The sequence below is a fragment of the Lathamus discolor genome, chromosome 15 (genome assembly GCF_037157495.1).
Source record: "Lathamus discolor isolate bLatDis1 chromosome 15, bLatDis1.hap1, whole genome shotgun sequence".
In the NCBI taxonomy this organism is placed as follows: Eukaryota; Metazoa; Chordata; class Aves; order Psittaciformes; family Psittacidae; genus Lathamus; species Lathamus discolor.
This window is the reverse complement of record NC_088898.1, coordinates 10,872,182-10,896,575: the sequence shown is the minus strand read 5'-3', so window position 1 is coordinate 10,896,575 and position 24,394 is coordinate 10,872,182. Positions and strand designations below refer to the sequence as shown.

Genomic DNA, 24,394 nt, shown 5'->3' with positions numbered 1-24,394 from the left:
CACAGTGAACAGCACACAGCGGCAGCACACAGCCCTGCGTACCCCGCTGCCCTCCGCACAGACGCAAAGCTCGCTGCGCGCCCGCGGGGAGGCAGACCCGTGCCAGCGGCGTCAGTTCACCCGGCAGGCTCGGATCATGAGCAGCTGGAGAAGGATGAAGACGGGCGACATGATGAGCCCGTACCAGAGCTCCCGCGTGTGCTCCACCAGCTTCTGGCACAGCAGCATCTCGAAGACGAACTTGAGGCTGAGGATGGTGAGGATCCAGAAGAGCCGCAGCACGGCCAGGCGCTTCTCGCCGTCCTGGAACAGCCGCACCGTCACGATGGTGGTGAAGTAGGTGCTGAGCCCATCAGCGGCGAAGAACGGCACGAACACCACCCACCAGGACAGCGCCGCGGCCGCGCCGTCCACCTTCAGCACGAGCAGCACGGAGAAGGCCAGCAGCGCCAGCCCGTGCAGGAAGATCTCGAAGGTGGCAAAGCCCAACCACTGCACCAGCTCCCGCAGCGAGAACAGCATGGTCCCGGCGCCGCGGGGACATGGGCGCTGCGGGGGACCCGCACACCGCGGCACCGGCACCGGCACCGGCTCCGCCGGGCCCCGGCTGCGGCGCGGCCGGATGACGCCCGCACTGCGGTGGGGTGATGGCGTAAGCAGGAGCGGCGGCGCTGGGATGGCGTGTGGTGAGTATGGCGGCGCCGGGACACCGGGCCGGAGGCAGGGGCCGGGGGCTCGGGGCCGGGGCTTTGCCCCGGCCCCGAGCCCCCGGCCCCCGCCTTCGGCCCCGAGAAGCTTGAACATGGGTGTTAACCCCTTCCTTTGAAGCCTGTGACCCCCCTTGCAGATGGCAGCACGGAAGCTCCTTGTTCTCTTTGGCAGCCAGACCGGGACAGCTCAAGACACAGCCGAGAGGATCGGCAGAGAAGCCAAGCGGCGGCACCTCCAGTGCACAGTGGAGGCTCTGGACAGCTATGATGTGGTGAGTGATGCTGCAGGGCTGTGCTCCAGGGGCTGGTTGTACCCCAGTTTGTGGTGATACAGGGTTAATGAAATGTACAAAGGAAAAATACAGGGGATTGTATAAGAGAGTTAGAAGAATCCCTTGCTTAAACAGAAGTATTGTCTGCTGTAAACACCTATCGTGCTTACTACTGATAAGGGGAGGAGACAGAGGCCTGATTCTACTGATAAGCAATTATTGACAAGGAAATGCGAATGTCTGGGTCTATTGATAAGGGGGAGAAGCTGATGATTTATGGATGAGGTACCGACTAAACTCTAAAGCCATGCGCAAAGAGTAAAAGGTGAAAAGTTTAAGAAGAGGAAGACTCATTTACTTCATCTTGAGGACTCCTGCCCACAGGAGGAAGACTCATTTACTTCATCTTGAGACCCCTGCCCATGACCAGAGGGGGCACTGCGCAGGGGCAAAGGACCTTCTAGCTCATTATAATACGAAGTGGGGACAGATACTAAATATGTATAGGCGTAAGGGAATAAATGTAAAGGAAGAACGACCCTGGGTGTGCATACTTTAGAGGAACGATCCCCATGCAGCTCAGCGCTGAATAAAGCATACCTACTTTACAACTTTAACGAGTTGTGGAGTCAGTCCGCGTATCAGTGGCACTGGGGCATCCTCGCTGTGACCTGCTCCCGGTTCACCAGACCCTGCCTTTGTGCCCTTTGTGAGGGCAGCTTGTGCTTAACTCAGCTGAAAGGGGGTGAGAACGGAGCACTGACCCATGGCTGCGCTGGGTTTACCCAGCTGTACCCTGCGAGGTGAGGAGCACTGATGGGCTGCTGCTGCTGCAGTGCCTGTGGAGGAGGTGTTGCCATGGGAGGCTGTGGGGTTTATTCTGAGCATGGTTTGACATGAAGTCAGTGTGATGTGAGCAGCTTGGGCCGTTCAGCCTGGAGAAGAGAAGGCTGCATGGAGACCTCAGAGCAGCTTCCGGTATCTGAAGGGGGGCTATGGGGATGCTGGGGAGGGACTCTTCATTAGGGACTGTAGTGACAGGACAAGGGGTAATGGGTTCAAACTTAAACAGGGGCAGTTTAGATTGGATCTAAGGAGGAAATTCTTTCCTGTTAGGGTGGTGAGGCACTGGAATGGGTTGCCCAGGGAAGCTGTGAATGCTCCATCCCTGGCGGTGTTCAAGGCCAGGTTGGATGAAGCCTTGGGTGGGATGGTTTAGTGTGAGGTGTCCCTGCCCATGGCAGGGGGGTTGGAACTCCATGATCTTAACGTCCTTTCCAACCCGAACTATGCTGTGATTCTATTGACATGTATTTGTTGTCTGCTGACCTGAATATGCCTTTCCATGTTTTGCCCACAGGCCAACCTCATCAATGAGCTCTTGGTGGTATTTGTGTGTGCAACCACTGGCCAGGGTGACCCCCCTGACAACATGAAGGTAGGAAGTGCTCCTCTCCACGTTGCTTTTACATTCCTGCTCCAGTGATTGGATTTCTCTCTGGGAGCAGCTTGAGCAGTGGTTACTGTTGGAAGGGGGAGCTTTGGCGCAGCACCAGCCACACCTGGTGTCAGTGATGGGACAGGGGCAGGGTGAGGTTTCAGCAGCGGGAGAGGCCGCACTGTGGCAGGAGCCGCAGCTGCGCAGGGCTCACAGCGCAGTGGCTGCTCTCGGGGGTCACCTCTGCAGAAAGCCCCGCTCCCCGCGCTGCTCTGGGGCAGGAGGGAGCCGGGCGGGCAGAGGCCGGGGGAGGCTCCCCGGCAGCAGCGTGACCCCGCCGTGTCCCTGCAGCTGTTCTGGCGGTTCCTGTTCCGGAAGAACCTGCCCTCTGGTGCCCTCTGCCGGCTGGACTACGCCGTGCTGGGCCTCGGCGACTCCTCCTACCCCAAGTAAGCAGCGCGGAGGCTCCGGGTCTGCTCCTCAGCTCCGGCTGCAGCGGGACCAGAGAACGAAGGGGGTGAGGGGGGAGACAGAGCCTGGTTCCAGAGCAGTAGCTCACACAAAATGAAATTGCCGTCAGCCTTCAAAATGAGCCCATGAGCCTCCTAATTCCCAGGAACTGGCTTCTGTCTGTTTCTTTCCTCCCGAGCTCTTCAAGCAATGCTTTGCTGCAGTGTGTCGTGCATCATTTTTCAGTCAGTCAGTACAGCCATTCTGTTCTGCAGGACAGCCTGTGCCCCAGGAATTTGGGTGGAACAAGCCAATGCGAGATATGAAACACAGAGTCTGAGGTGGCAGCCAGACCCACTGGTCCCAGTTCTCTCCCAAAAGATCGTTCCCATGTGCCCAAAAGAGCTGTAGTGGGAGGGATGGGAGTGTTCCTGAGCTTCATGATCAGTGAGAGGGAAGGAAGTGTTTGTCTGGGACACAGCTCTCCTGAAGGGAAGCTGCACCTCCCTGAGTCCCTTCTGGGAGCTGGGAACAGCCTGAGTGGCCCAGCAAGTGGCAGCCGGCAGCTTTTAGCCTGCCCGAGGGGAGACTGAGATGAGCTCCTAGGCAGAAGCTCTTCCCTGTAAGGGTGCTGAGGCGCTGGCACAGGGTGCCCAGAGAAGCTGTGGCTGCCCCATCCCTGGCAGTGCTCAAGGCCAGGTTGGACACAGGGGCTTGGAGCAAGCTGCTCCAGTGGAAGGGGTCCCTGCCCGTGGCAGGGGTTGGAGCTGGAGGAGCTTTAAGGTCCCTTCCAACCCAAACCAGGCTGGGATTCTAGGGCTCTCTGAACTGCCCCAGGATGGAGGCCCAGGCTGGGCAGGGCCGGGGGCAGGGCCGGGGCCAGGTTCCACTTGCTGGGTCTCTGCAGCTGAGCTTATTCTGTCCTCAGGTTTAACTTCATTGCGAAGAAGCTGCACAAGCGGGTGCTGCAGCTTGGTGGCAACCCTCTGCTGCCAGTGGCCTTGGGAGATGACCAGCATGACTTGGGGTAAGAGCCCAGTGGAGGGGTGCAGAGGAGGGAGCCCTGGGGTGCACCTTGGTTTGTCATTGGTAGGGCTGTGTATGCTTTACCACATCCCTGGGGACAGCATCATGCTGCTCCCACCATAGTTCTGCTTCTGTGCCCCAGACATGGCAGCAGCCTCCTGCTGCTTTCTGAACATGCTGCTCTCTGCTCTCCTGTGCCAGGACCTGGGTCACTTCCTTCCCCAGGGTGTCTGTGTCCCCCAGCATGTGCAAACATTTCCTGGCTCTGCCCCAGTCCTTTTCAGGTCGAGGCCGGAGGGGTGGGGAGGGGGTTTACACAGCTGTACCTGCTACATTGCAACAGCCTGAGCTGTGCTGCTGCTCTCCTTGCATGGGGCAGAGGCTGTGTGTGCTCCAGGAGTTAGTGACTGCCACCAGTTGCACGCAGGGGGTTGGTGGTTCTGTTCAGGCATCAGCGGTTGATCCACAGACAGTGAGTGATTGCTCAGATGCTGAGATGTTTCCAGACCTGAAGCTGGGAGGGAATGGTGTGGAGTGACTCTGTGGTGGAAACAGAGCAGAGGTGGTTGCCCAGGAGTGGCTCAGTGGTGTCTGGGTGCAGGTGTAGCAGCGCTTGAGCCTGAAGGGGTGCTGCTGCACTGCTGCAGCCTGACTTTCCTGCCTGCAGGCCAGATGCAGTGATTGATCCATGGCTTGTGGCCTTATGGGACAAGATCCTCGTGTTGTATCCTCTCCCTCCTGGCCTTGAGATCATCAGCCCAGATGTACGGTGAGTGCAGGGGGAGGCAGGGGCTGCTGAAGCTGCCTGGGGTGAGATGCTCTGCTTCCTTGGCTCTTTCCTGGGTTGAAGATGAGCTTTGACCAGGAAGCCTCCCCAAGCAGCTTCTGGGGTCCCAAGTATCCCTTGGACTTTGGTCACGAGTGGCCCATCTCTCACTGGATGGGGTGTCCCCCTGTCCCCTGGGTGTGCTGTCCCAGCAGGGTTGTGTCCATTTGGCTGTCCTGACATGCCTCTGCCTAGGCAGCCCTGCTGAGTGTGTATGCCCCACCTCCTCCTCTGCCTGCTCTGGAGCCTTTGGGGTCTCCTGGCAGTCTGCATTGTGTTCCCTTGCCCCAAGCCAGCTCCAGGAGACAGGGATGATGGGTGCTGTGTATGGTGGGCAGAGTTCAGGCCTCTCCCTGCCTCCAGCCTCTAGCACTACAGCAGCAGAGGCGCTGTGGCATGGAGGTAACCACACTGCATTGCTCTCCTCTCCATAGCCTGCCCCCAAAGTACACCCTACACTACGTGGCTGAGGACTCCCCACAGCCCAACATGGTTCTGCTCCAGCCCACAGCACCCAGAGCTGCTCCCTCCGAGTTCTGTCCCTTCGCTGCTCCGGTGGTGTCCAACCAGCGGCTCACGGCACAATCCCACTTCCAGGATGTCCGGCTCATAGAGTTTGATGTCACAGGCTCAGGGATCACGTGAGCATTTTCCTGACTCCCCAGCTTTGCTGGGTGGGATGGGGTGTCCTGTTGCTTTCCTCTTCCACTCCCCTTTTCCCTAAGATCTGAAGCTGCAGCATTGTGGATGTGGTCCTGGCTGCACTGTCCCCCTGCATGGCAGTCAGGGGTGTATGACAGTGTCCTGCTCATGGATCAGCTCTTTGCCTTGTCAGGTTAGAGAGCACAACATTGGTGACACTGGGAGTTTGGCTGAGCTGTGGCCTCTGTCCTGGTGTGGGTGCTGGATGATGGTGCTGTGCCCGTAGCCTGCCCCATGGCTGCACTCAGCTGGTCCCACTGCACCCGCAGGTACAGTGCTGGGGACGTGGTGATGGTGCAGCCCCAGAACTGCCCAGAAGATGTGGAGCAGTTCTGCCAGCTCCTGCGGCTGGATCCGGACAGGCACTTTGTGCTCAAGCCCACGGAGCCTGGTAGGTGCTGCCCACTGCTCCTCTCCTTCCTGGGGACAGGGCAGCTCTGAGCCCTTCCCCAGCCTGGAGCTCTGCTTTTCCTCTGCTTTAGCCCTGGTTACAGGGAGCTGGGAGTGGCTGGTGGACACAGGGCGTGTGCCTGTCTCACAGTTTAGGGGTCCTCCTTCCCTCCCAGCTCTGAGTGCCTCTGGATCCCACATTAGGGATCTCATGTTAATGTGACTCCTGGGAGGACTCCAGCAGTGTCCTGCTGTGGAGGATCCTGTGGAAGATCCTGCAGCCTCCCCACCCTGAGTCAGGAAGCCTGTGCTTCCTTGCCTGGGGCATGCTGGTCTCCCCATTCTGCCCAGTGACCAAGTGCTCACTGCTGGGTTATTGGCCTGGCAGGCAAACCCAAGAGAAATTGGTGAGGCGCTGGCACAGGGTGCCCAGAGAAGCTCTGGCTGCCCCATCCCTGGCAGTGTCCAAGGCCAGGTTGGACACAGGGGCTTGGAGCAAGCTGCTCCAGTGGAAGGGGTCCCTGCCCGTGGCAGGGGTTGGAGCTGGGTGAGCTTTAAGCTCCCTTCCAACCCAGCCAGTCTGTGATTCTATGATTCTAAGTTCACGCGGCTCCTCACGCGCTTGGGAGAGAAGCAGGAAGCAAGGACAAGCCTGACACATACCACACTGCTGGTTATTTCCTCTGCACTGTGTACAGGCAAGGTGGCACCCATATGGATAAGGCATCATCCTAAAACACTTGTATAAAGGACAGCTTAACACCAGTGGCTTTCTCTTTTGCAAAGCTGTGGGCTTGAAAAGCAAGCTGGGAAGAGCAGGAGGGAGTGGGAGCCCATGGGGGAAGCAGTGGTGGCAGTAACTAAAGTTGGTTCCTCTGGCACGCTCATGCAGCAGCTGAGTGCCTGCAGGCAGCAGGGCTGCCCTTGTGTGGGTGCCTGTGGAGCTGCAGAGCTGCAGGGGCAGCAGGCAGGCAGTGCTCTGCATTCAGCCCCCTGCTGAGCTGCTGCTGCCTTCCCTGCAGGGACAGCCCTCCCAGCCCTGCTGCCACAGCCCTGCTCCATCCGGCACCTGGTCACACACTACCTGGACATTTCCTGCGTGCCACGGCGCTCTTTCTTCCAGCTCCTGTCCTGCTTCTCCACCAGTGAGCTGGAGAGGGAGAAGCTGCAGGAGTTCAGCTCTGCCCAGGGCCAGGAGGAGCTGTACAGCTACTGCAACCGGCCCCGCAGGACCACGCTGGAGGTGAGGCTGCCCAAGAGCATGCCAGAGCCACTCTGTGAGGGCTGTGCCATGGATAAAGCACCCAGGCAGAGGCTCAGCCAGTATTTCTTGGCTGGGGAATTTAATCTACTTCACTGGTGGATTAAGACCTGCTCCAAAGCTGCTTGGGCTCTGTGGTGGGCCCTGTGCTGCAGCCTGGGGGTGAGAGGAGGGTGGTGGGACAGGATTGGTGCTCAGGGTTAGTGATGGTGGCATCAGTCAGGGGCAGCGTGGGGCACCCTCTAATCCCCTGAGAAGCAGGCAGGCTGCCTCTGGGCTGTCCCAGGTTTCACCAGCCTTGGTTTGCAGGTCATGTGGGATTTCCCTCACACCACGTGTGCTATTCCACCCGAATACCTGCTGGACCTCATCCCGTGCATCAGACCTCGTGCCTTCTCCATTGCCTCCTCCATGCTGGTAAGATCTCAGCCCCTGTTGGCCTCAGGTTCTGAGCTGAGGGTCCGGCAGGGCCAGGGCTCACCACTGGTGCTGTGCACACTGTGGATGTTCAGGCTGTACTCCCAGGCCCTCTGCGCACCCGCAGCCCACCCAAACCCCTGCTCTGCTGTAATCCTGCAGCACCCTGACGTGCTGGATGTAAACCTCAGGGCCCCACAAGTGCCAGGGCTGTCCCAGTGCACAGCAGAGATCTGGTGTCCTTGTCACAGGGAGCAGTGGGATGTGGTGGCGCTTAGGCTGGGAGCATCCTGGGTGGTGTGGGCATGGAAGGGGAGTGCTGCTTCCTGCTGCAGCCGGGAGGTGGCAGTGGGACCTGCCCTGGGTGGCTTGGCACATGTCAGCCCATGTCAGCTGGCATTTGTCCTCTGTGGGTGCCTCTTGGGTTGGACAGTATCTCTTGCTGTTGTCAGCTGTGCAGTCTTCCCACAGCACTGCTCCTCTGGGAAGATCCCCTTCCCCGCTGAAAAGGTTTTGAGCCAGGCTCTGCTCCATTCTATGTCCAAGTGGCTGTTTGAGGCTGGGACAAGGGTAGCAGGGGCACTGGCAGGAGCTGGGCACAGGCTTTGTCCCTGGAGGAGGCACAGGGCTCTTCCTGCAGAGCTGTGCTGGGTGGCTTCTCGCTTCTCCTGACTCTTGCTGGGCGTAGGCTCATCCTGACCGGATCCAGATCCTTATGGCAGTGGTGCAGTACAAGACGTGGCTCAGCAAACCCCGCCGTGGCCTCTGCTCTACCTGGTTGGCTTCTCTCAACCCAGAGCAAGGTAATTGCTTGGACTCTACGAGTGTCTTTATGTGCTTGCACAGCACCCAGTGCTGCTCTCATGGGACCGTGGTGGAGCTGTGTGGTGCTGACCATGTGGTGGAGCACCACCACCGCCACCACGGGCAGCTGGAGCATGCTGGCTTGGCAGGATGGGCTGAACTCACACTGACAGCCCTTCTCCGCTGCTCCCGTCCTCTTCAGAGCCTTGCATGCTCTTCCAGGTTGCCTTGAACACCCTGAACTCCCGGTTATGTCCCAGCTATTCTTCCCTCTTGCTCTCAGTGCCCTGCTGTCCCACAGTTGGCTGCTTCTGGTGTCCTGGAGCTGGTAGTGCTCTGACTGCTGGACACCTCCAGCCCCATAGCCCCAGCGCTGAGGATGGTCCTTTGAGCACATCCATCCTGGCCTGCAAAGCCTGTGTGTGCTGGTTATCTGCTTCAAACACAAAACCCCTCCAGCCTGGTCCCCAGGCAAACATAACAAGCTCATGGGGTGTCCTTGATGCAGGATGGTAGAGAACTACTTTGTATGACTCCAGGGCAAGACTGGGTCTCCTCAGAGAAGCTAGATGAGGATCTTCACCTCTCTGGCTCCCAGCAGAGGTAGCTTTGGCCATTCCTGACTTGACAGCCAGGCTGAGATCTCTGCTCACCTCCACTGCTGTCATCCCTGTGTGAGAAGGCTGACCCACAGTACATGTACTGTGGGGCTCTTGCTTTGCTTTGGGGTTCACTCAGGTGCTTGCAGAGACAGGGCTGAAGCTTTTCACACACACCTCGTGTCTCTGTGGCACCAGCGTGCTTGGTGCTGGGGTGGTGCTGAGCCAGGAGCCACCAGGATCTTTGGAGGGTGGTGGTGGTGGGGTGATGCCACTTGGTCTGTTTGCTTTGCAGGTGATATCCGGGTGCCTCTTTGGGTAAAGAAAGGGAGCCTGAAGTTCCCATCTGACCCCGACACTCCTGTCATCATGATCGGCCCTGGCACAGGGGTGGCACCTTTCCGAGCAGCAATACAGGAGCGGGTGGCACAGGGATGGAGAGGTGAGGGGTAGCCCTGGCTCTGGGTGCTCCTAAGGGCTTGCACAGGCCCAGGCTTTGCTGTGTTTAGGAGCAGGCTGGGCTCTGGGGCAGGTGAGGACCAAAGCTTGCTGCGTGCAGCATGTGTGGTTACTCAGACGGTGCTGCTGTCCTTGGGTTGGGATAGGGCTCTGCAGAGGCTCTTTCTTGGCTCTCTGTGAGTAGGGATGGGTTACTGAGCTCATCTGCTGCACATGGAGTTGTGCCTCTGCCCTTGTCCCATTCTCATTCCCCCAGCTCAGCTGTGGGTCTCAGCAGGAGGCTGCTGGAGGGGAGCATGCAGCCTTGGGGAGCTGCAGGCCTGGGGAGCTCACCCTACCTGCTCCCCATCTCCTGCTTTACCAGCACCTTTGGTTGCCATAGGTCACTTGGCTTCATTCTGATGTGGCTCCTGGCTCTTCCAGGGCAGGGCTGTGAGCTAAGCTCAGCAGACAGACGAGAGCCACAGGTGCCATGGGCACTACAGGAGCAGTGCCCAGCACTCAGGGTGCTCAGTCCCCAGCACAGCCCCTCTGGTTTGCTCCCTGCAGGGAACTGCTTGTTCTTTGGCTGCCGCCAGAAATCCAAGGACTTCTACTGTCAGGCAGAGTGGGAAGAGCTGGTGGCAAAGGGCTTCCTGACACTCTTCACGGCCTTCTCCAGGGACCAGGTTAGTTCCCAGGGGATGAGGGTGGATAAAGAGGCACGTGAGGCAGCACTGATGGGACTCTGCCAGTGTTTCTGCCCCTGGACCTGTTTTCATGGCCTTAGGAGAGCCTGGTGGGGTGGCACAGTGGTCACCTCGGTGCTGGCTGGGATCTCCCCAGCACTGCAGTGCCACTGCCCAGCCAGGACATGGAAAGATGTCTGGGACAGGGCCAGCAAGCACCGGAGCAGATAAGGGTGAGCAGCTTTGTTTGGCTGGACCACGTGAGGGAGAAAGGGCTCCCAGCCTCTCCGGGGTCACCAGGCACCTTTCTTGGTTGAGTGCCACCCTCCCCACCGTGTCCCTCTGATCAGTGGCCTTTGTGCCAGCTCTCCCCGAGCCCCAGCCATGAGGAGACAGCTCCTGGAGGTACGAGCACCCCCACAGCTCAGCCTCTCACTTTGCTCCCGTATTTCCCAGGCAGTGTCGTTGGTGTTTTCACTGCCTTGCCCTGCCTCAGTGCCCTTGATGGCACTGACAGCTCAGCCTGCCTTTGAAACAGAGATCTGATAAAAAGGGGTGGTGAGAATGGGTATTTCCAGGTAGCTCAGCTGCACCAGTCCTTTTCTTCTGGCTGTGTGCATGCATTGATATGAAGCCAGCACCTTTTATCCAGTCACTTGCAGGGCACGGGTTGAATGCTTCTTTGAAGGCTCTCCAAGTCTTTGATGACCCAGAGCAGCACTGCAGAGGTTTGTTGGGTGACCAGCGTGCCTTTTGTCTGGTGGCTCACACCGTGAAGTGGGGACCTGCTGCTCCTTGGAGAGCATCCCCAGAACCTCCTCCTGCCCTCACAGACTCTGGAGGGACAGGACTCATATTGGAGTGTGCCTCCCGGCCTCCTCTGCCTGCTCTGTTTGTCATGAGTCTTCTGCCACTGAGCCCTTGTAGTGCCACACAGGCAGGTGGGCAGGATCATTGGGCCATTGTGTCTGTAGCTGTAGGAGATACGTAGAGCCACAGGTACAATGGTTGGGGCAGTCCCAGGCACAGCTACAGGTTGGGCAGAAAAGTGATTCATAGCAGCCTGAGGAGAAGAACTTGGGGTGCTGGGTGATGAGAAGCTCCCCATGACCCAGCTTCTGTGTGCACTTGAGCCCAGAACCCCCCCTGTGCTGGGCTGCACCCCCAGAGAATGAGCAGCAGCTCAGGGAGATGATCCTGCCCCTCTGCTCTACTTTCATGAGCCCCCACTTGCAGCACTGTGCAGTGCTGGTGTCCTCAGCATAAGAAGGAAATGGAGCTGTTGGAGCAAGTCCATAGGAGACCACGAGGATGATCAGGGCCTGGAGCACCTCTCATATGGAGCCAGGCTGAGAACACCGGGGTTGTTCAGCCTGTAGAAGAGAAGCTGCGTGGAGACATCAGAGCAGCTCCCAGTGTCTGAAGGGGGCTACAAGGATGCAGGAGAGGGACTCTTCATCAGGGAATATAGCGATAGGACAAGGGGTGATGGGTTCCAACTTTAACAAGGGGGATTTAGGTTGAATATAAGGCAGAAGCTCTTCCCTGTGAGGGTGCTGAGGCGCTGGCACAGGGTGCCCAGAGGAGCTGTGGCTGCCCCATCCCTGGCAGTGTTCAAAGCCAGGTTGCATGGGGCTTGGAGCAAGCTGCTCCAGTGGAAGGGGTCCCTGCGTGTGGCAGGGGGTTGGAGCTGAATGAACTTCAAGGTCCCTTCCAACCCAGACCAGTCTGAGATTCTGTGATACCACAGCCATGAACTTGTCAAAACCTTTGCTTTCAGTAAGGCTGTCAGGAGCTGGGATGCTCCATGGCTGAGCAGGATTCCCCTCTTCTCTCCATAAAGTCCCCTCTGCAGTGACATCCTGTCATATCACATCTCCCCATGTGCGGACTGATCCCAGTCTAATGCGGCTCATTCCCAGTAGGATGCCCCGGGGTTTAGTGAGACCTGGGTTTGTCACTGGGTGCTCTGGTTTCTGGGAGCTGCAGCTCCTGAAGTGACCCCCTGGGAGCCCAGCCTCGCTGGCAGAGCCTCCATCAGCACTTCTGGTTGATGGTGCTGGTGCTGGACCTGGGCTGCTGGCAGCGCTGGTCTTTGGGGTGCGCTCTTTACCCCCTGCAGCACCAGCGCCGAGCGGGGCTGTGCCCGGGGGTGGCCTGAGTGCAGCAGCGCTGTGTGGGACCTGCTGACGTTGCAGTGACCGGCTCCCGTGACAGCAGGGCTGTTCCCACTCACACCTCCTGTGCAGCACACAGGCAGTGTCAGGGGCAGCAGGAGCCTCCTTGCCTTTGGGCCTGGATGGGCTGGGAGGAGGAGGTGGGGTGGTGGCTGCACCAGGGCTGTGCAGAGCCCCGTGTGATGGGGCATGCGGCTGAGGGCCTGGCCTCCATCACAGTGTCACCTTTGTCACAGAGGAGCAAGCAGTGAACTCAGGCACGTTGGCAATGGTGTTCCTCTTGGGCAGGAGCCAGGGCTGTAGGCAGTTGCTTGGATGCATGAAGTCTTGTGGATTAACCCTGTGGGAACTCTCCTCAGCTGGGCTGGGCTGTGCCAGAAGTCCCTAAGCACAGCGAAGGGCAGGGAGTGGGACCAAGGCCACCCCTCCAAGCTTTCTGTCCTTTCAAGCTGGTTCCGGTCTCCAGCCAGTGACAGGAGCAGCAGCCAGGGGTGCAGGGAAGGGTCTCTGCCTTGCAGCAGCCTTCGCAAAGGGGTGCATAGATAGAAGAGATGAGGACAGGAAAGAAGTCCTGGTGGGGACTCCCCAGCTCATGTCCCTGGGCTCTTCACCAGAGCTGGAGCAGGCAGGAGCAGCCAGAGGATTTGGGGGTGCTACTCTGGGCACATTCCCCACTGAAGCTCCTGCTGCTGCACCCATCTCCCAGCACCCCATCCCAGTGCACTGACATTAGGAGTGGGGATCCCCCTCCCTGTGTGATAGTTCATCCAACTGCTCCTCCCAGTCTGTGCTGCACCGAGCTCCTGTGAACAGCCCCTCAGAACAGTCCCCAGGGTCAGGCAGGCGTGATGGGGCTAGAGCTGGAGCTGAGGCTGCTGGCAGGGCTGGTGGGTTCAGCACTGTGCTTTCCTGCAGGAGGAGAAGGTTTATGTCCAGCACCGCATCCTGGAGAACCGCAGGCTGGTGTGGGAGCTGCTGAGCAGCAGGAATGCTCGTGTCTACCTGGCTGGGTGAGTGCAAGGGCTCTGCAGGGATCAAGGGAGCAGGGGTTCATGTTGCTGCTTCCCATCTCCGCAGAGCCATTCCCCCGGCTCAGCAGGTCTGTAGGGCTGCAGTGCCTGCTGCAGAGGGACCAGCCTCTTCCTCTCCGTGTGTCCTGCTCCACAAGCCCTGGGCTTAGGGAGCCATTTCTCACCTACCCTGTGCTCTGAGGAGGAGCAGAGCCACAACCTCGGTAAAGCTGCTGCAGTTGACCTTGTGTGCCCATCCCTCCAACTGCCAGCACCCGTGATGAGCATCATCCCAGCAGCTGCCTGGCCTCTGAGCATGGCAAATCCTCGGCCTTCTCACACCCCCTCCTCCAGCAGGACCCAGTGAAACTGGAGGAAAAGGCCTGGGTGGTTGCTGTGGCCACTTATGTGGGCAGGAGGCTTTCAAAGCACAATCTACCAGGGCTCCACCAGTGCTGGGGCGTGTGAGCAGCAGCTTTTGGGACCCTTGGCACATTCTGACTTGCTCTTTGCACCCAAAACAGTCCTCCTGGGTCAGGGACAAGCCGTGTTGCACTGCAGCCTGCCTCCTTTGACAGCACAGTCATTCACCAGGCTTGGGCTGGTTGGAAACCTTGGGCTGTTGGCCAAAATGTGGGGCCTTTGGAGGCAGAGCATCTGCAGCTCCGTTCCTTGCTTGTTGGCTCTTTTCCTGGGCAAAGCCTTTAACCTGCCTGCCCTTGTTGCTGCCTGTGTGGCTGCAGGGAGGAGGCTGCTCCCTGCTGCCCAGGGTGAGGGTTGTGAAATGCTTTGGGCTCCTTGAGCAGGTGAGAGGCTGGGGATGGTGTTTGTCGTGCACCCCGTGACCTGGGAAGTGCTGAGCAACCCTGGGCCTTGCTGTCGACATTAGCAGCAATTGCAGGAGGCTCTTCCCTGCCTGTCCTCCACGAGAGCAGGAACTCCCCTGGTGCCTTGTGGGGTGGGACTGGCCTCAGTGCATTCCTGGGAGAGGGAGGTTCTTGGTTACTGCCCAGGAAGCAAAGGGCAGGCCACTGCCCCTGCTCTGCTGTGCCTCACTGCTCCACAGGGCTTCCTGGGGCCCTTATCCCAAACCAGCCATTCCTTCCCATGGAGCTGGGGTTTGGGTTCCATTTCCTCCATCAAGCTGCACCTCGGACTTGGGGTTGTGCCTCCTCCCACAGACCAAATGCTGAGACTATTGGGCAGCTGTTAGGTGGCCATTGGGCATGGTGTCTTGATGGCTCTGTACTCCCCCTCTCCTGTGCTCTTTGCTACTTTCTGGTGCTGATGGAGACACCCTGGGGACAGCCAAAAAAGGATCAGTGTCTTGGAAAGAGCAGGGCTTGCACAGCTCTCCCCATTGCAGGGATTCGTAGTGGCCATGAGGATGGTGTTTTGGACATCAGGGTTGCTCCTGGACCCATCTTTGTCCACAGCATGGGATAGCCTCAGCCCTGAGCAGGCAGGTGAGACTGGCACAGGGTGCCCAGAGAAGCTGTGGCTGCCCCATCCCTGGCAGTGCTCAAGGCCAGGTTGGACACAGGGGCTTGGAGCAAGCTGCTCCAGTGGAAGGGGTCCCTGCATGTGGCAGGGGTTGGAGCTGGATGAGCTTCAAGGCCCCTTCCAACCCAAACCAGGCTGGGATTCTATGATCTGAGAGCGTCACCCTCCTTGTACAAATGCCAACTGTGCTGTTCCCAGTGAGCGCTTCCCCACCTGTCCTGACCAGCCCACACCACACTGATGGATACCCGGGATCACAGTGCCTTTCCCTCACCCACAGACTCTGACTTTCCAGTGGGATGCCAAACAGGAAGGTGCAGGTGGCCTGGCCTCAAAACGGCCTCTTTTTCTCCTAAAAATAGTATTGACAGTTTCAGCCTCACCAGGAGAAAATGGAAAAGTGGGTCCTGGGCTGTGTGTCCCTGAGCACTGGCCCTGGCCCATGCAGCACAGTGGTTTTGCTGCCTGGGGCAGACTCTGGGCAGCCAGGGCTGGATCTTGTCTATGGTTGTGCCCAGGGGCGAAAAGGTTGCAAATCTCCCTTATTTTTTTTTCCTGCAAAACCCAGCTATTTGACATGTTTTGCATCCCAAGCCCAGCCCCACGATCTTGGACTTGCATATTGGTGCCTGACTCAGAAACAATGCGACTTCCAAAAAAAGAAGACCTCCTTTCTGTGTATTTTGGGATGTTAATCAGCTTCAAACGCAAGTCAGAGCTCTGCCTTGTTCCTGGGGCACAGCAAGGACGTTACCAGCTGCTTGTGCCAATTGGAGCAGCCTGGGAAATGTTTTATTAGCTGTTTTCTTCTCGCACAGTCAGTTCATCAAATGAAACTCTCTCCAGGAAAAAGTCTGAATTTCTGATTTCCCATGAGAACTAATTGTGCTTGGAAGAGCTGGATCCTGTTTGGGTATCTTCTACACAGGAGCTCACATTTCCTTCACCATTTCTCTTTATTTGGAGGTTTGAATTGGCTTTGGTTGCAAATATCAGAACAATCACTGCAGATCTCTGGCAAGGAGGTGGCAGATGATGGACACGGTTGCTCCTTCACTGCAGTTGTCTCGCCAGCTCAGGATCAGACACGTTCCACACTGAGTGTTTCCCGAGATGAAAGGACAGTTTCCTGTTCTCCCGCTGATAAATTGCACCTCGTGCATATTCCTCATGTCCCTCTAATGAGCGTGATAGGAAATGGAGCAATATGGGGCCACAACTAAGGCTCCTTTGCCATGTCTGTGCCTGCAAATGCCACCACTGAGAAGTCCTGTGTGGATGACGGTGCTGCTCCCTAGGGAATGCAGGAGCTGCCTCTCAAAGCCTGTCATTTATTCAGTGCCAGGCAGCCTCTCTTGCAGGGTGAGGCAGGTTCCCCCTGTGCTGTATGGGGTGGTGGGTTCAGCTGGAGGGGGCGATGCTGCCCTGCTTTGCCGGGGCACTGAGGCTGCAGATACGCCCTAGTTTTCCTGCTTGCCCTCCATTGCACCACCTCCTCTCTCCTCCAGGAATGCCAAGCAGATGCCAGCGGCGGTGGCAGAAGCCCTGCAGTCAGTGCTGCAGCTGGAAGGTGGCCTGTCACCCTCTGAAGCTGAGGAGTATTTAGCAGCCCTGGAACGGTCCCAGCGCTTCCAGTCTGAAACATGGTCATAAGCCTGGCTCCCAGCCTCCCCCTTCCCATGAACTGTGCCTGAATAAAGGAGCCAGCAAAAGGATCCACCTTCAGCATCATCCTTGGGATGAGATTATCCCAACCAGGATAGGGGTCTGGCAGAGGGAGTGGATTTATCCAACCAGCCCCCCAGCCCCCAATGGCAGCAGGGCCACGGTGGGCAGGGGGAACCCGACTGCTGGGGGTGGGTTTGGTGGGGTGAAGCCTGGCTCCCCATGCTGGAGTGGAGGCGAGGAATCTGGTGGAATGCTGCTGGCTGGCTCCTGCGTGGGACCAAGCTGCCATCCCATCCACGTGCTCCAGCTCCCGGGGTCCCAGTTTTGAGCGGGTGAGCAGCACCCGCCGGTATCGCTACAGCTCGGTGTTGGCGTTGGCTGCTGGTGGTGGTGGGACCTGGAGGAAGTGAGCTGCTGCAAGGAGCCTCTCCACCCTGGCATTAGTCAGCGGCAGCAGCGCTTGCTGCAGGAGGCTGCCTTGCCAGACCTGTTCCCCCGTCTGCATCCCCGCCAGCGGGGATGGGTGCAGGAGGAAGCTTCCATCCCTCTGTTCTTCTTCCTGAGCTTGCTTGATGCCAAGGTCTGAGCTTCCCAAATGCCGGTTCCCATTGAGTTATCCCGTTCCCTGGGCACCTGCTCTGCTGAACCCATCCTCTGGCCCATCCTGGAGCTGCTTCCAGCCTGTTCCCTGGCAACCTTAGGCTGTGCTCCGTGATGACTGTGCCACTGCCCCAGTGGGGCCAGTGCCACCACCTTCCTACCCCAGTTCAGTGAACTTGGTGCCACTTTGTAAATAGCAATTAGGGCCTAGGACATGAATCAGCTGGGGACAGTCCTGGATCAGGCTGGGACAGGAAGGGACAGTGATGCCACACCACGCCTGTGACCCAGCCGCCATCCCACACACTGGATCTGGGGTGATGGCAAGCAGTGCCCAGGGGCATTGCGGGAGCTGAGCAGTGAGCGCTGCGGGGAGCGGAAGCAGGGTGATTTTGGGGTCTCCTCACCAAGGATAGCTCTCCTGTGAGGAGCTGCTGCACTTGCAGACTTGGGCTGGGCTGTGTAGCCCCATGCCCCAGGGCCAGCACAGAGCTGCTGCATGGCAGTCATGCTGCTGACACCGAGCCCTAGCATGGGATGCTGTCCAAGCGACATCCTTCCTTCCAAGCCCTGCAAGCTGCTCATGGGGCTTGGCAAGGCAAGGTGGCCCAGGGCAGGGACAAGCTGAAGGACTGGTATTGGAGCTGGGGAGCTGGACTGGGACAGCACAGGGCCCATGCTGGGGGGCTGGCTGGGATGGGAGCTGGGGGCTGGCTGGGATGGGAGCTGGGGTTGGCTGGGATGGGGACTGGGGTTGGCTGGGATGGGGGCTGGCTGGGATGGGGGCTGGAGTGGGATGGGAGCTGGGGGGCTGGCTGGGGCAGTGTCCATGGGCAGTGGTATGGGGGGCAGTGGCCACAGAAGTGGCTCCATTTGTGCTGGGCGAGGAGGAGAGGCGGCCGTGGGCCCAGCTCCTCCCCGGCTGCTGCGGGAGCTGATTGGTGCGGGCATGGCCGCCTGCCCTGGCCTGCCTGCATTTGAGCTGCTTCCAGAAGCTGACAAACCAGACTGGTCAGAGCCGGGAGCCAGCCCCAGCCCTGCCTGGCCCAGGGCAGCTCCTGCGCCCCGAGCTGGCACCGCGGCAGCACCCAGCTCCTTGCCTTCTCCTCCGGACTGTGGCGGGTCAGGTCTGCATCGGCGCTGGGCAGGAAGAGGAGGAGGAGGAAGTGACTTTTGGATGCTCACGATCACCTCAGCTCTCGGGGTGGCCTGTCGGTGAGGGCGATGGGGGCACACCCTACTTTGTGGGTTCCTGACCTGTCGGTCTGGGAGGGAGCCCCAAATCGTGCTGGGGGGATGGCAGGACCCACTGCAGATGCCACTACCCTTGAACCCTCGTGGCAGCCGTGCTGAAGGCCACGTCCTGCCCTGGAGCAGCACCCACAGCCTGCACCCAGGCCGGAGGGGACCCAGTCTGCTTTATGGCTGCCCCCATGGAGCCGGCAGCAGGCGAGGGGGCAGAGCCTGGCCCACAGCTGGTGCAGGCGGCAAGGGAATGCTGTGCTGGGCAGCAAAGCGAGACTGAGGGCTTGGGGGGTCCTCAGGACCTACCCCAGCTCTGTGGAGAGGCTCCCACCGCTGCCTGGGGACACTGGAACCTGCCGCCGGTGCAGGAGGCAATGGAGCCTCTCCTGCCCGCGCACCCTGAGCCGCCTGCCCACGCTGCCACCCTGCCCGCGGGGCATGACCCTCCTGCTGCTGCCAGCCCCATCCTGCCCCATGGGGAGAGCCCAGCATCGTGGAGGGGTTCCCCCAGTCTGGAAAGTGCCTCCAGCTCCATCCTGAGCCTCTCCATTGAGGAAAAGCAGACACTGAGCGATGAGGCGGCAGCAGCGGAGCCGTGCCACATGCCGACTGGCGGCGAGGACGAGTGCCCTATCTGCACAGAGCCCTACGACGAGCAGCGGCACAAACCGGCGCTGCTCAACTGCAACCACGGGCTGTGCCGCGCCTGCCTGCGAGCCATCATGGACACTGCTGCCAGCGCCGAGTTCGGCCGCGTGCGCTGCCCCATCTGCCGCCAGAAGACGCCCATGCTGGAGTGGGAGATCTGCAAGCTGCAGGAGGAGCTGCTCCTGCTGCATGCCCAGCCCGGCTCCCCGGGGCCCCTGGTCAGCCCCCGACCCCCTGCCCTGCCACCGCGGCGCCCGGGCCTCGCCGGCGCCCTGGAGCATCGTTTCCATGTGCGCTTCCACACCAGCCGCATGTTTGGGTGCCTGCCCTGCATCCGCTACCCGCCCTGCCTCATCCGTGCGCTGGCGCGGCTCGAGCGCCGCTGCCGCTGCTGCTACCTCCTGCTGCTGGTGTTGCTGCTGGCAGCAGAGATGCTCAGCCTGCTCCTCATCTTCCTCCCCGTCCTCCTGATGGTGCTGCTCTTCCTCATCCTCGACAAATAAGCCTCCATGGGCCGTGCATGGGGAGAAGAGGAGCACTGCTCTCGCTTTGCCCCTGGGGTGAAGATGCCAGGGTGGGAGCACGCCTTTGAACCTGGATGCCCGGGATACCCTGTGCTGCCAGTGAGCCCAGGGCGGTTGAGGCAGCAGAGGAGGTGGAGCAGGCAGCCAAGGGAGGTTGTCCTGGAGCTGGCCATCGCCTGCATCCCACCAGGCACCAGGTGACAGCACTGCAGCAGTGGAGGGGTGGATGGAGCAGGAGGGCACATACTTGGCATGGGCTGGGAACCAGAGGGGCTCTGCGGGCAGAGCAGGGCTGTGCCCCACGGGGGCTGTGCCGGGGGCTGCACTGCCTGGGTTGGGATGGATGGACTGGGCTTCCCTAGCACGGACTGGAAATACAACCGGCATTTGTACCATGGCTGTGCCCAGGTGAGTTCAGTGCTCGGTCCAGGTTGAGCATGTCCCTTTGGGGCCCCGCGGTGACACAAGGAGGGGATGGGGACAGCCAGTGGTCTCCAGCCACCCCGTGAGGAGGTGCTGCCCCCACCACGGCACCTCCCGGCCTGCTGAGTGGTGCCAGCCTGTGCTCATGCCTTGTTCTTCCTGGCGATAACAGAGCAAACACAGCTCGGTGCTGGCAGCCAGCTCCAGTGGGCACTGCGGCTGCTGGCAGGCAGGAATATCACAGAGGTGCGCAGGATGTGGGCTCCGCTGCTTGCCTGCAGCTGGGGCAGCGTCCCAGCCAGGCAATGCGCAGGCCGTGGCCCATCTCCTCTGCACCCTTGTTCCTCGACACGCTGCAGAGCACAGGCCTGGCAGATACGTGCTGGGGACACTTATACCCTGAGGGGATGGGAGCAGGGGCAGCTCCAGGCTCTCTGCCACCTCTGGGCTGGTGGGGGGTAGCAGGGAGATGTCGGACCCCCGAGATCCCATGGAGGGGTCAGTCCCTGCAGTGCTGGCAGCCTGGGCTGTGCTGCTCATTTACCACCACCAGCCCCGCTTGGTGCCCTGTGAAGCCCCACACAGATCCTGTGCTGAATCGCCCCCCATGCTGTCCCCCCAAACCGTGCCTGGCTCCGCTGTGCCCTGTCCTCCTGCGCCGCTGTGCCGGGGTTGTGCAACCGGCTGCACGTCCTGGCTTTGCCCTTCTCCCCCGGAAACGTGCTGTGGGCACCTCCCCAGGGCTGCGGCTGGGGTGACCATGGGGTACCCCCCATCCCCCTTCCCCTTCCTCCAGCAAAGGGGGGGAGCCAGGAACTGCTCCCCTGCCCGCACAGCCCTGCAGGAGCCCTTGTGCCCGTGGGGGCAGAGGTCTGGGGCATGGGCTTTGCTGGGGCGCTCGTAGCATCAGCTCTGCCATGTGCTGCTCCTGCAAGAGCTGAGGTGCCGGAGGCAGGAGCAGGGCACCCCAGAACAGGCCATGCTGGGAGGCGGCTGCAGGCAGGTCCCCCCCCGGCCCCCGTGGCACTGAGGAGTGTTTATTTATACCAAGTGGAGCAGCTCCATCAGGAGGAGCCCCAGCTCAGCCCTGGCCAGGGGCATTTTCAGCTCGATGGGGCTGGGGGGGCTCAGACACCCCGGGGGGGGGGGGGGGGGATGCTGCCACCACCCGGGAGGCCTGGCCTGTGTCCTGCTCTACATTACATGGGGGTACTGTGGGCTTTTGGGCAAACCAGGCCAGAGCTGTGCCTGCAGGGACACGATGGAGCACGATGAGCCCTCCGGCACGTGGCTGCCGGCAAATCTGGGGGCTGGAAGCTGGAGAAGGACACCCAAATTCCCTGGGGATGGGATCCCTGGGGGGCTGTGGTGTGAGACCAACAGACCAGAGCCCAGGGGTGCTGCCACAGCTTCCTGGGTGCACAACGGGCTGGGTTCAGTGTCTGCTAGCAAGGACTTGGTTTTATTTAATGTGCAGAGATAGCGGCGAGAGGCACCGGCATTATGAGCGGCACTGGCACCGTGAGCAGCACTGGCACTGAGAGCAGCACCGGCACTGAGAGCAGCACCGACACCGAGAGCTGCAGCCCACAGCAGATGCCCAGAGCCACAGAAGACTGCAGCAGGTCTCCGACTGCAGGGCACGTCCCCTGGCACAGCATCCCCAGAGCCCCACACATGCACCCTCTGGTCCCTCACAGTCCCCTTGTACCCCCACTGAGCACCACGACTCCCCCCCCCCCCAGCAGCCCTATGCATGCTGTGCACACCCCGCTGCAGCCCCCATCACCCTCCTGCAGTTCCTGCACCCCAGCCTCACCACACGCACCCCTGTGCAGCCCTCATCCAGCCCCTCACCAGTCCCCCCCGCTCTCCTTTGCTGCACCTCAATTGCTCCATTTCAGTGTGGACCCCTCTCCTCCCCAGCACGGACTCCAGCACAGCCCCCCAAACCCGCCCCATCTGCCCCAGTGGCCCTCGCAGCCCTCCCCTGACATCCCACACAGGCCCCTGAGGTGCCACCGCTTCCCAAATGCTTTATCACATCTGCCAGGTGCTGGCATAGGAGGGTGATGTGCTGCCCCCACATCTGTGACTTCGGTCCCCATCCCTACAGGGACCTGCCCACTCAGGGCTCTGTGGGGCTGCATCTCCTGCTGGAGCCCTGTGTCCTGTGCCTGCAGCCTGGGTGACCAGCTGGCAGCAGTAGAGCCAGCCCCTGGCATGCACCGAGTGTGCCTGGTCTCAGCCACTTGGGTAGGCAAGAGTTGGGGGTCAGGGTATGTGGTGTCAGGCTTCTATCCAGCGCTGGTCAGAGACATTCCCACCCCAAACAGTAGCATCTCCCCCTCAACCCCCACGCTGGGGACACACCAGCACTGTCCTTATCCTGCACCCACGAGAGCGAGTGCAGAGGGATGACACTGGGAGCAATTTCTGCACCAGAATCCAGCCTGGAACACGGAGCTGGGCGTGAGCCTAGTGGGTACTGGTGCACTCCACAGTTCCTCCCCAGCCACGGGGCTGGTGTTGCCCTTGGGACCTGGTGCCGCAATCCATCATCTTCTCACCGTGGGATTGCACCTCATTGTGAAAGGCTGGTGCTGGCAGAGGCCGTTGCAGCAGCTTCCTCTCTGCTCAAACAGCTGTTTCGAGTGCGCGACTGCCCTGGCTGAGGTTTCGAGGCTGCCTGTCCCCAAGGAGGGCACAGCCCTGGCGCTCGGCCACAGCCCAGCACAGCCCGGCACTGGGGCCAAGCATCCCCAGTCTCTGCACCAACAGGTGCTGTTCTGCAGCCTCCTGCAGGCTGGAGGGGCAGAATGGGGACTGGTGGGACTGGAAGCCTGGGGACCGGCCTTGGGAGCCAGCCTGGGGAAGAGCGGCTGGGAAACATCATCCCTGCACATGTGCCAAAAGCAGACCCCAAACCCGCAGAGACCTGCCCGTTCCCGGCACTTCCCTCGTCTAAAATGAGGGTGTTTGGGAAGACTCATTCCCAGGAGGCATTTCACCCCCCAGATCCCCTCTCCCATCATGGACCAACCTGGACACTGGGAGGGCCCAGAGCTTCAGCCCGGCCTGGCAGCATCCAAGGCCAGGTTGGATGGGGCTTGGAGCAAGCTGCTCCAGTGGGAGGTGTCCCTGCCCGTGGCAGGGTTGGAGCTGGATGAGCTTTGAGGTCCCTTCAACCCAAACCAGGCTGGGATTCTGTGCATTTGTGATTAGATTTTACAACCAGCTCATCTGGGAACATCTGGAAGCATCTCTACTCACACATGGCCAAACCTGCTCCTGCAGCGGCCATGGGAGTGTTTCAGGGCTTGTGATGCCAGAGTGACTTTTAGTTCACCTGCAGCCGTGATGTGAGGGCTGGCACCGTGTCCTGTCCCTGTCTCCCGCAGCACACCCAGGCCCCTCTGCCAGCGAGTGCTCATTTGAGGTTAATAGGGCTGGAGAAATGGGCTGTCACTGAGCACTGACACCTGAAAGGCCCCATTTTTTTTCCTTAATTGCAACTCAGAATCAAATTAGCACTTTTAAATTTACTCCGTGCCCAAGAGGTACCAAGGTGGGGGGAGGACACACTGTACCCTTCCTCTTACGTAATAAAAAGGGTAAATTCCTGCTTTGAAGGCAAAATTGCTGCCACCCCTGCCCTGGCTGACCCATGTCTTTAGGGCCCCACAGATGGAGATGGGCATCCTGGAGCCAAGATGAGCCTTCGGGGTTATAGCGATGCACATCCTGGACTGGGGCTGCCCCAGCTTCCCCAGCAGCCACATCATGGGGCTCACTGTGGGGAAGCTGTGAACGCTGGGAGCCCCTGGCTCTGTGGCCAGAGCTGTGTGTGTGCCCCCCACATCCATGGAGGATGGTGGAGATGGGGGTGCAGACATGAGGAGCCAGGTCATGGCCACAGTGTGCTCAGGACCAGGGATGGCACCAGGTGCGTTATTGATGCTGCAATTCGGTACCCTTGGACTGGGATGTGGGTTTGCTTTCCAGACATAAAATCCCCCCTGAGGGGGAACCAGCACTCAAGGACAAGGGGTCCGCAGCTGCCAGCACCCCAGGGATGGGACTGCCCCTTAGGGCTCAGCCGTGATCCAGGAAGCACCAGTGCTGCTCCACAGTGGCCCATAGCAGAGGGCAGGGACAGCGGCTGCTCCAGAGGAAAGGAATTTGGGGCGAGCACTGGGTGGTGGGGCTGTGCCTGCACTGAAGCCTCAGTGTGCACACACACACTCCCCCCGCAGTGCACACACATGTACACACGTGTGCACATGCCAGCCTGCGCACACAGCTCACACCCCATGGTGCACCCAGAGCACCCTCCTGGCTGTTTCTGCACCCTCTCCCAGCGGGAGGGCGGCAGCCACGCGGGGCCGTTCAGTGCAGGCAGTGGGTGCTCCCCCCGAGCCATGTGCCAGTGATGCCGGGTGCATGCCAGGCTCCGGGGTGGGCCCTGTGTGCCGCTGGGGATGGAGTGACAGCACTGCCTGTGTCCCTACCCGCCTCGCTTCATCAGTGGGTGACGCTCGGGCCAGAATGGCAAATCATCCCCCATTTACCTC

At 60.0% G+C, this 24,394-nt stretch overlaps 3 protein-coding genes across 5 annotated transcripts; 2 read left to right on the top strand and 1 right to left on the bottom strand.

The window, feature by feature from the left end:
* Positions 1-652, bottom strand: TMEM203 (transmembrane protein 203). Its single transcript, XM_065696097.1, has one exon. The coding sequence runs from the start codon at positions 520-522 to the stop codon at positions 112-114; it is 411 nt and encodes a 136-aa protein (XP_065552169.1). The 5' UTR covers positions 523-652; the 3' UTR covers positions 1-111.
* NDOR1 (NADPH dependent diflavin oxidoreductase 1) lies at positions 505-16,427 on the top strand. 2 transcript variants are annotated; one of them, XM_065696090.1, is made up of 15 exons: positions 505-686; positions 848-982; positions 2,343-2,420; positions 2,772-2,869; positions 3,799-3,897; positions 4,564-4,665; positions 5,157-5,363; positions 5,694-5,815; positions 6,837-7,057; positions 7,385-7,492; positions 8,181-8,295; positions 9,191-9,337; positions 9,904-10,022; positions 13,115-13,209; positions 16,221-16,427. In XM_065696090.1, exons 2-15 carry the CDS (start codon positions 848-850, stop codon positions 16,363-16,365), a joined length of 1,791 nt encoding a protein of 596 aa, XP_065552162.1. In that variant the 5' UTR covers positions 505-686; the 3' UTR covers positions 16,366-16,427. The 2 variants fall into 2 exon arrangements, with proteins under 2 accessions (XP_065552162.1, XP_065552161.1); XM_065696089.1 differs by having other exon boundaries at positions 668-686; positions 829-982.
* Positions 16,428-17,908: 1,481 nt separating this feature from the next.
* Positions 17,909-22,383, top strand: LOC136022579 (E3 ubiquitin-protein ligase RNF186). 2 transcript variants are annotated; one of them, XR_010616211.1, is made up of 2 exons: positions 17,909-19,594; positions 21,298-22,383. XR_010616211.1 is itself a non-coding variant. In XM_065696091.1 (1 exon), the coding sequence occupies exon 1, from the start codon at positions 18,402-18,404 to the stop codon at positions 19,374-19,376; it is 975 nt and encodes a 324-aa protein (XP_065552163.1). In that variant the 5' UTR covers positions 17,909-18,401; the 3' UTR covers positions 19,377-19,794. The 2 variants fall into 2 exon arrangements, 1 of the variants encoding a protein (XP_065552163.1); XM_065696091.1 differs by lacking the exon at positions 21,298-22,383 and having other exon boundaries at positions 17,909-19,794.
* The last annotated feature ends 2,011 nt before the right edge of the window (positions 22,384-24,394 follow it).

Excerpts from the sequence above, each read along its gene's own strand:
- TMEM203 (XM_065696097.1), bottom strand. The coding sequence starts at position 522 with ATGCTGTTCTCGCTGCGGGAGCTGGTGCAGTGGTTGGGCTTTGCCACC.
- NDOR1 (XM_065696090.1), top strand. The coding sequence starts at position 848 with ATGGCAGCACGGAAGCTCCTTGTTCTCTTTGGCAGCCAGACCGGGACA. Across the intron at positions 5,816-6,836 it reads GCTCAAGCCCACGGAGCCTG|GGACAGCCCTCCCAGCCCTG; the intron begins GTAGGTGCTGCC and ends CCTTCCCTGCAG. Across the intron at positions 7,493-8,180 it reads CCATTGCCTCCTCCATGCTG|GCTCATCCTGACCGGATCCA; the intron begins GTAAGATCTCAG and ends TGCTGGGCGTAG.
- LOC136022579 (XM_065696091.1), top strand. The coding sequence starts at position 18,402 with ATGGCTGCCCCCATGGAGCCGGCAGCAGGCGAGGGGGCAGAGCCTGGC.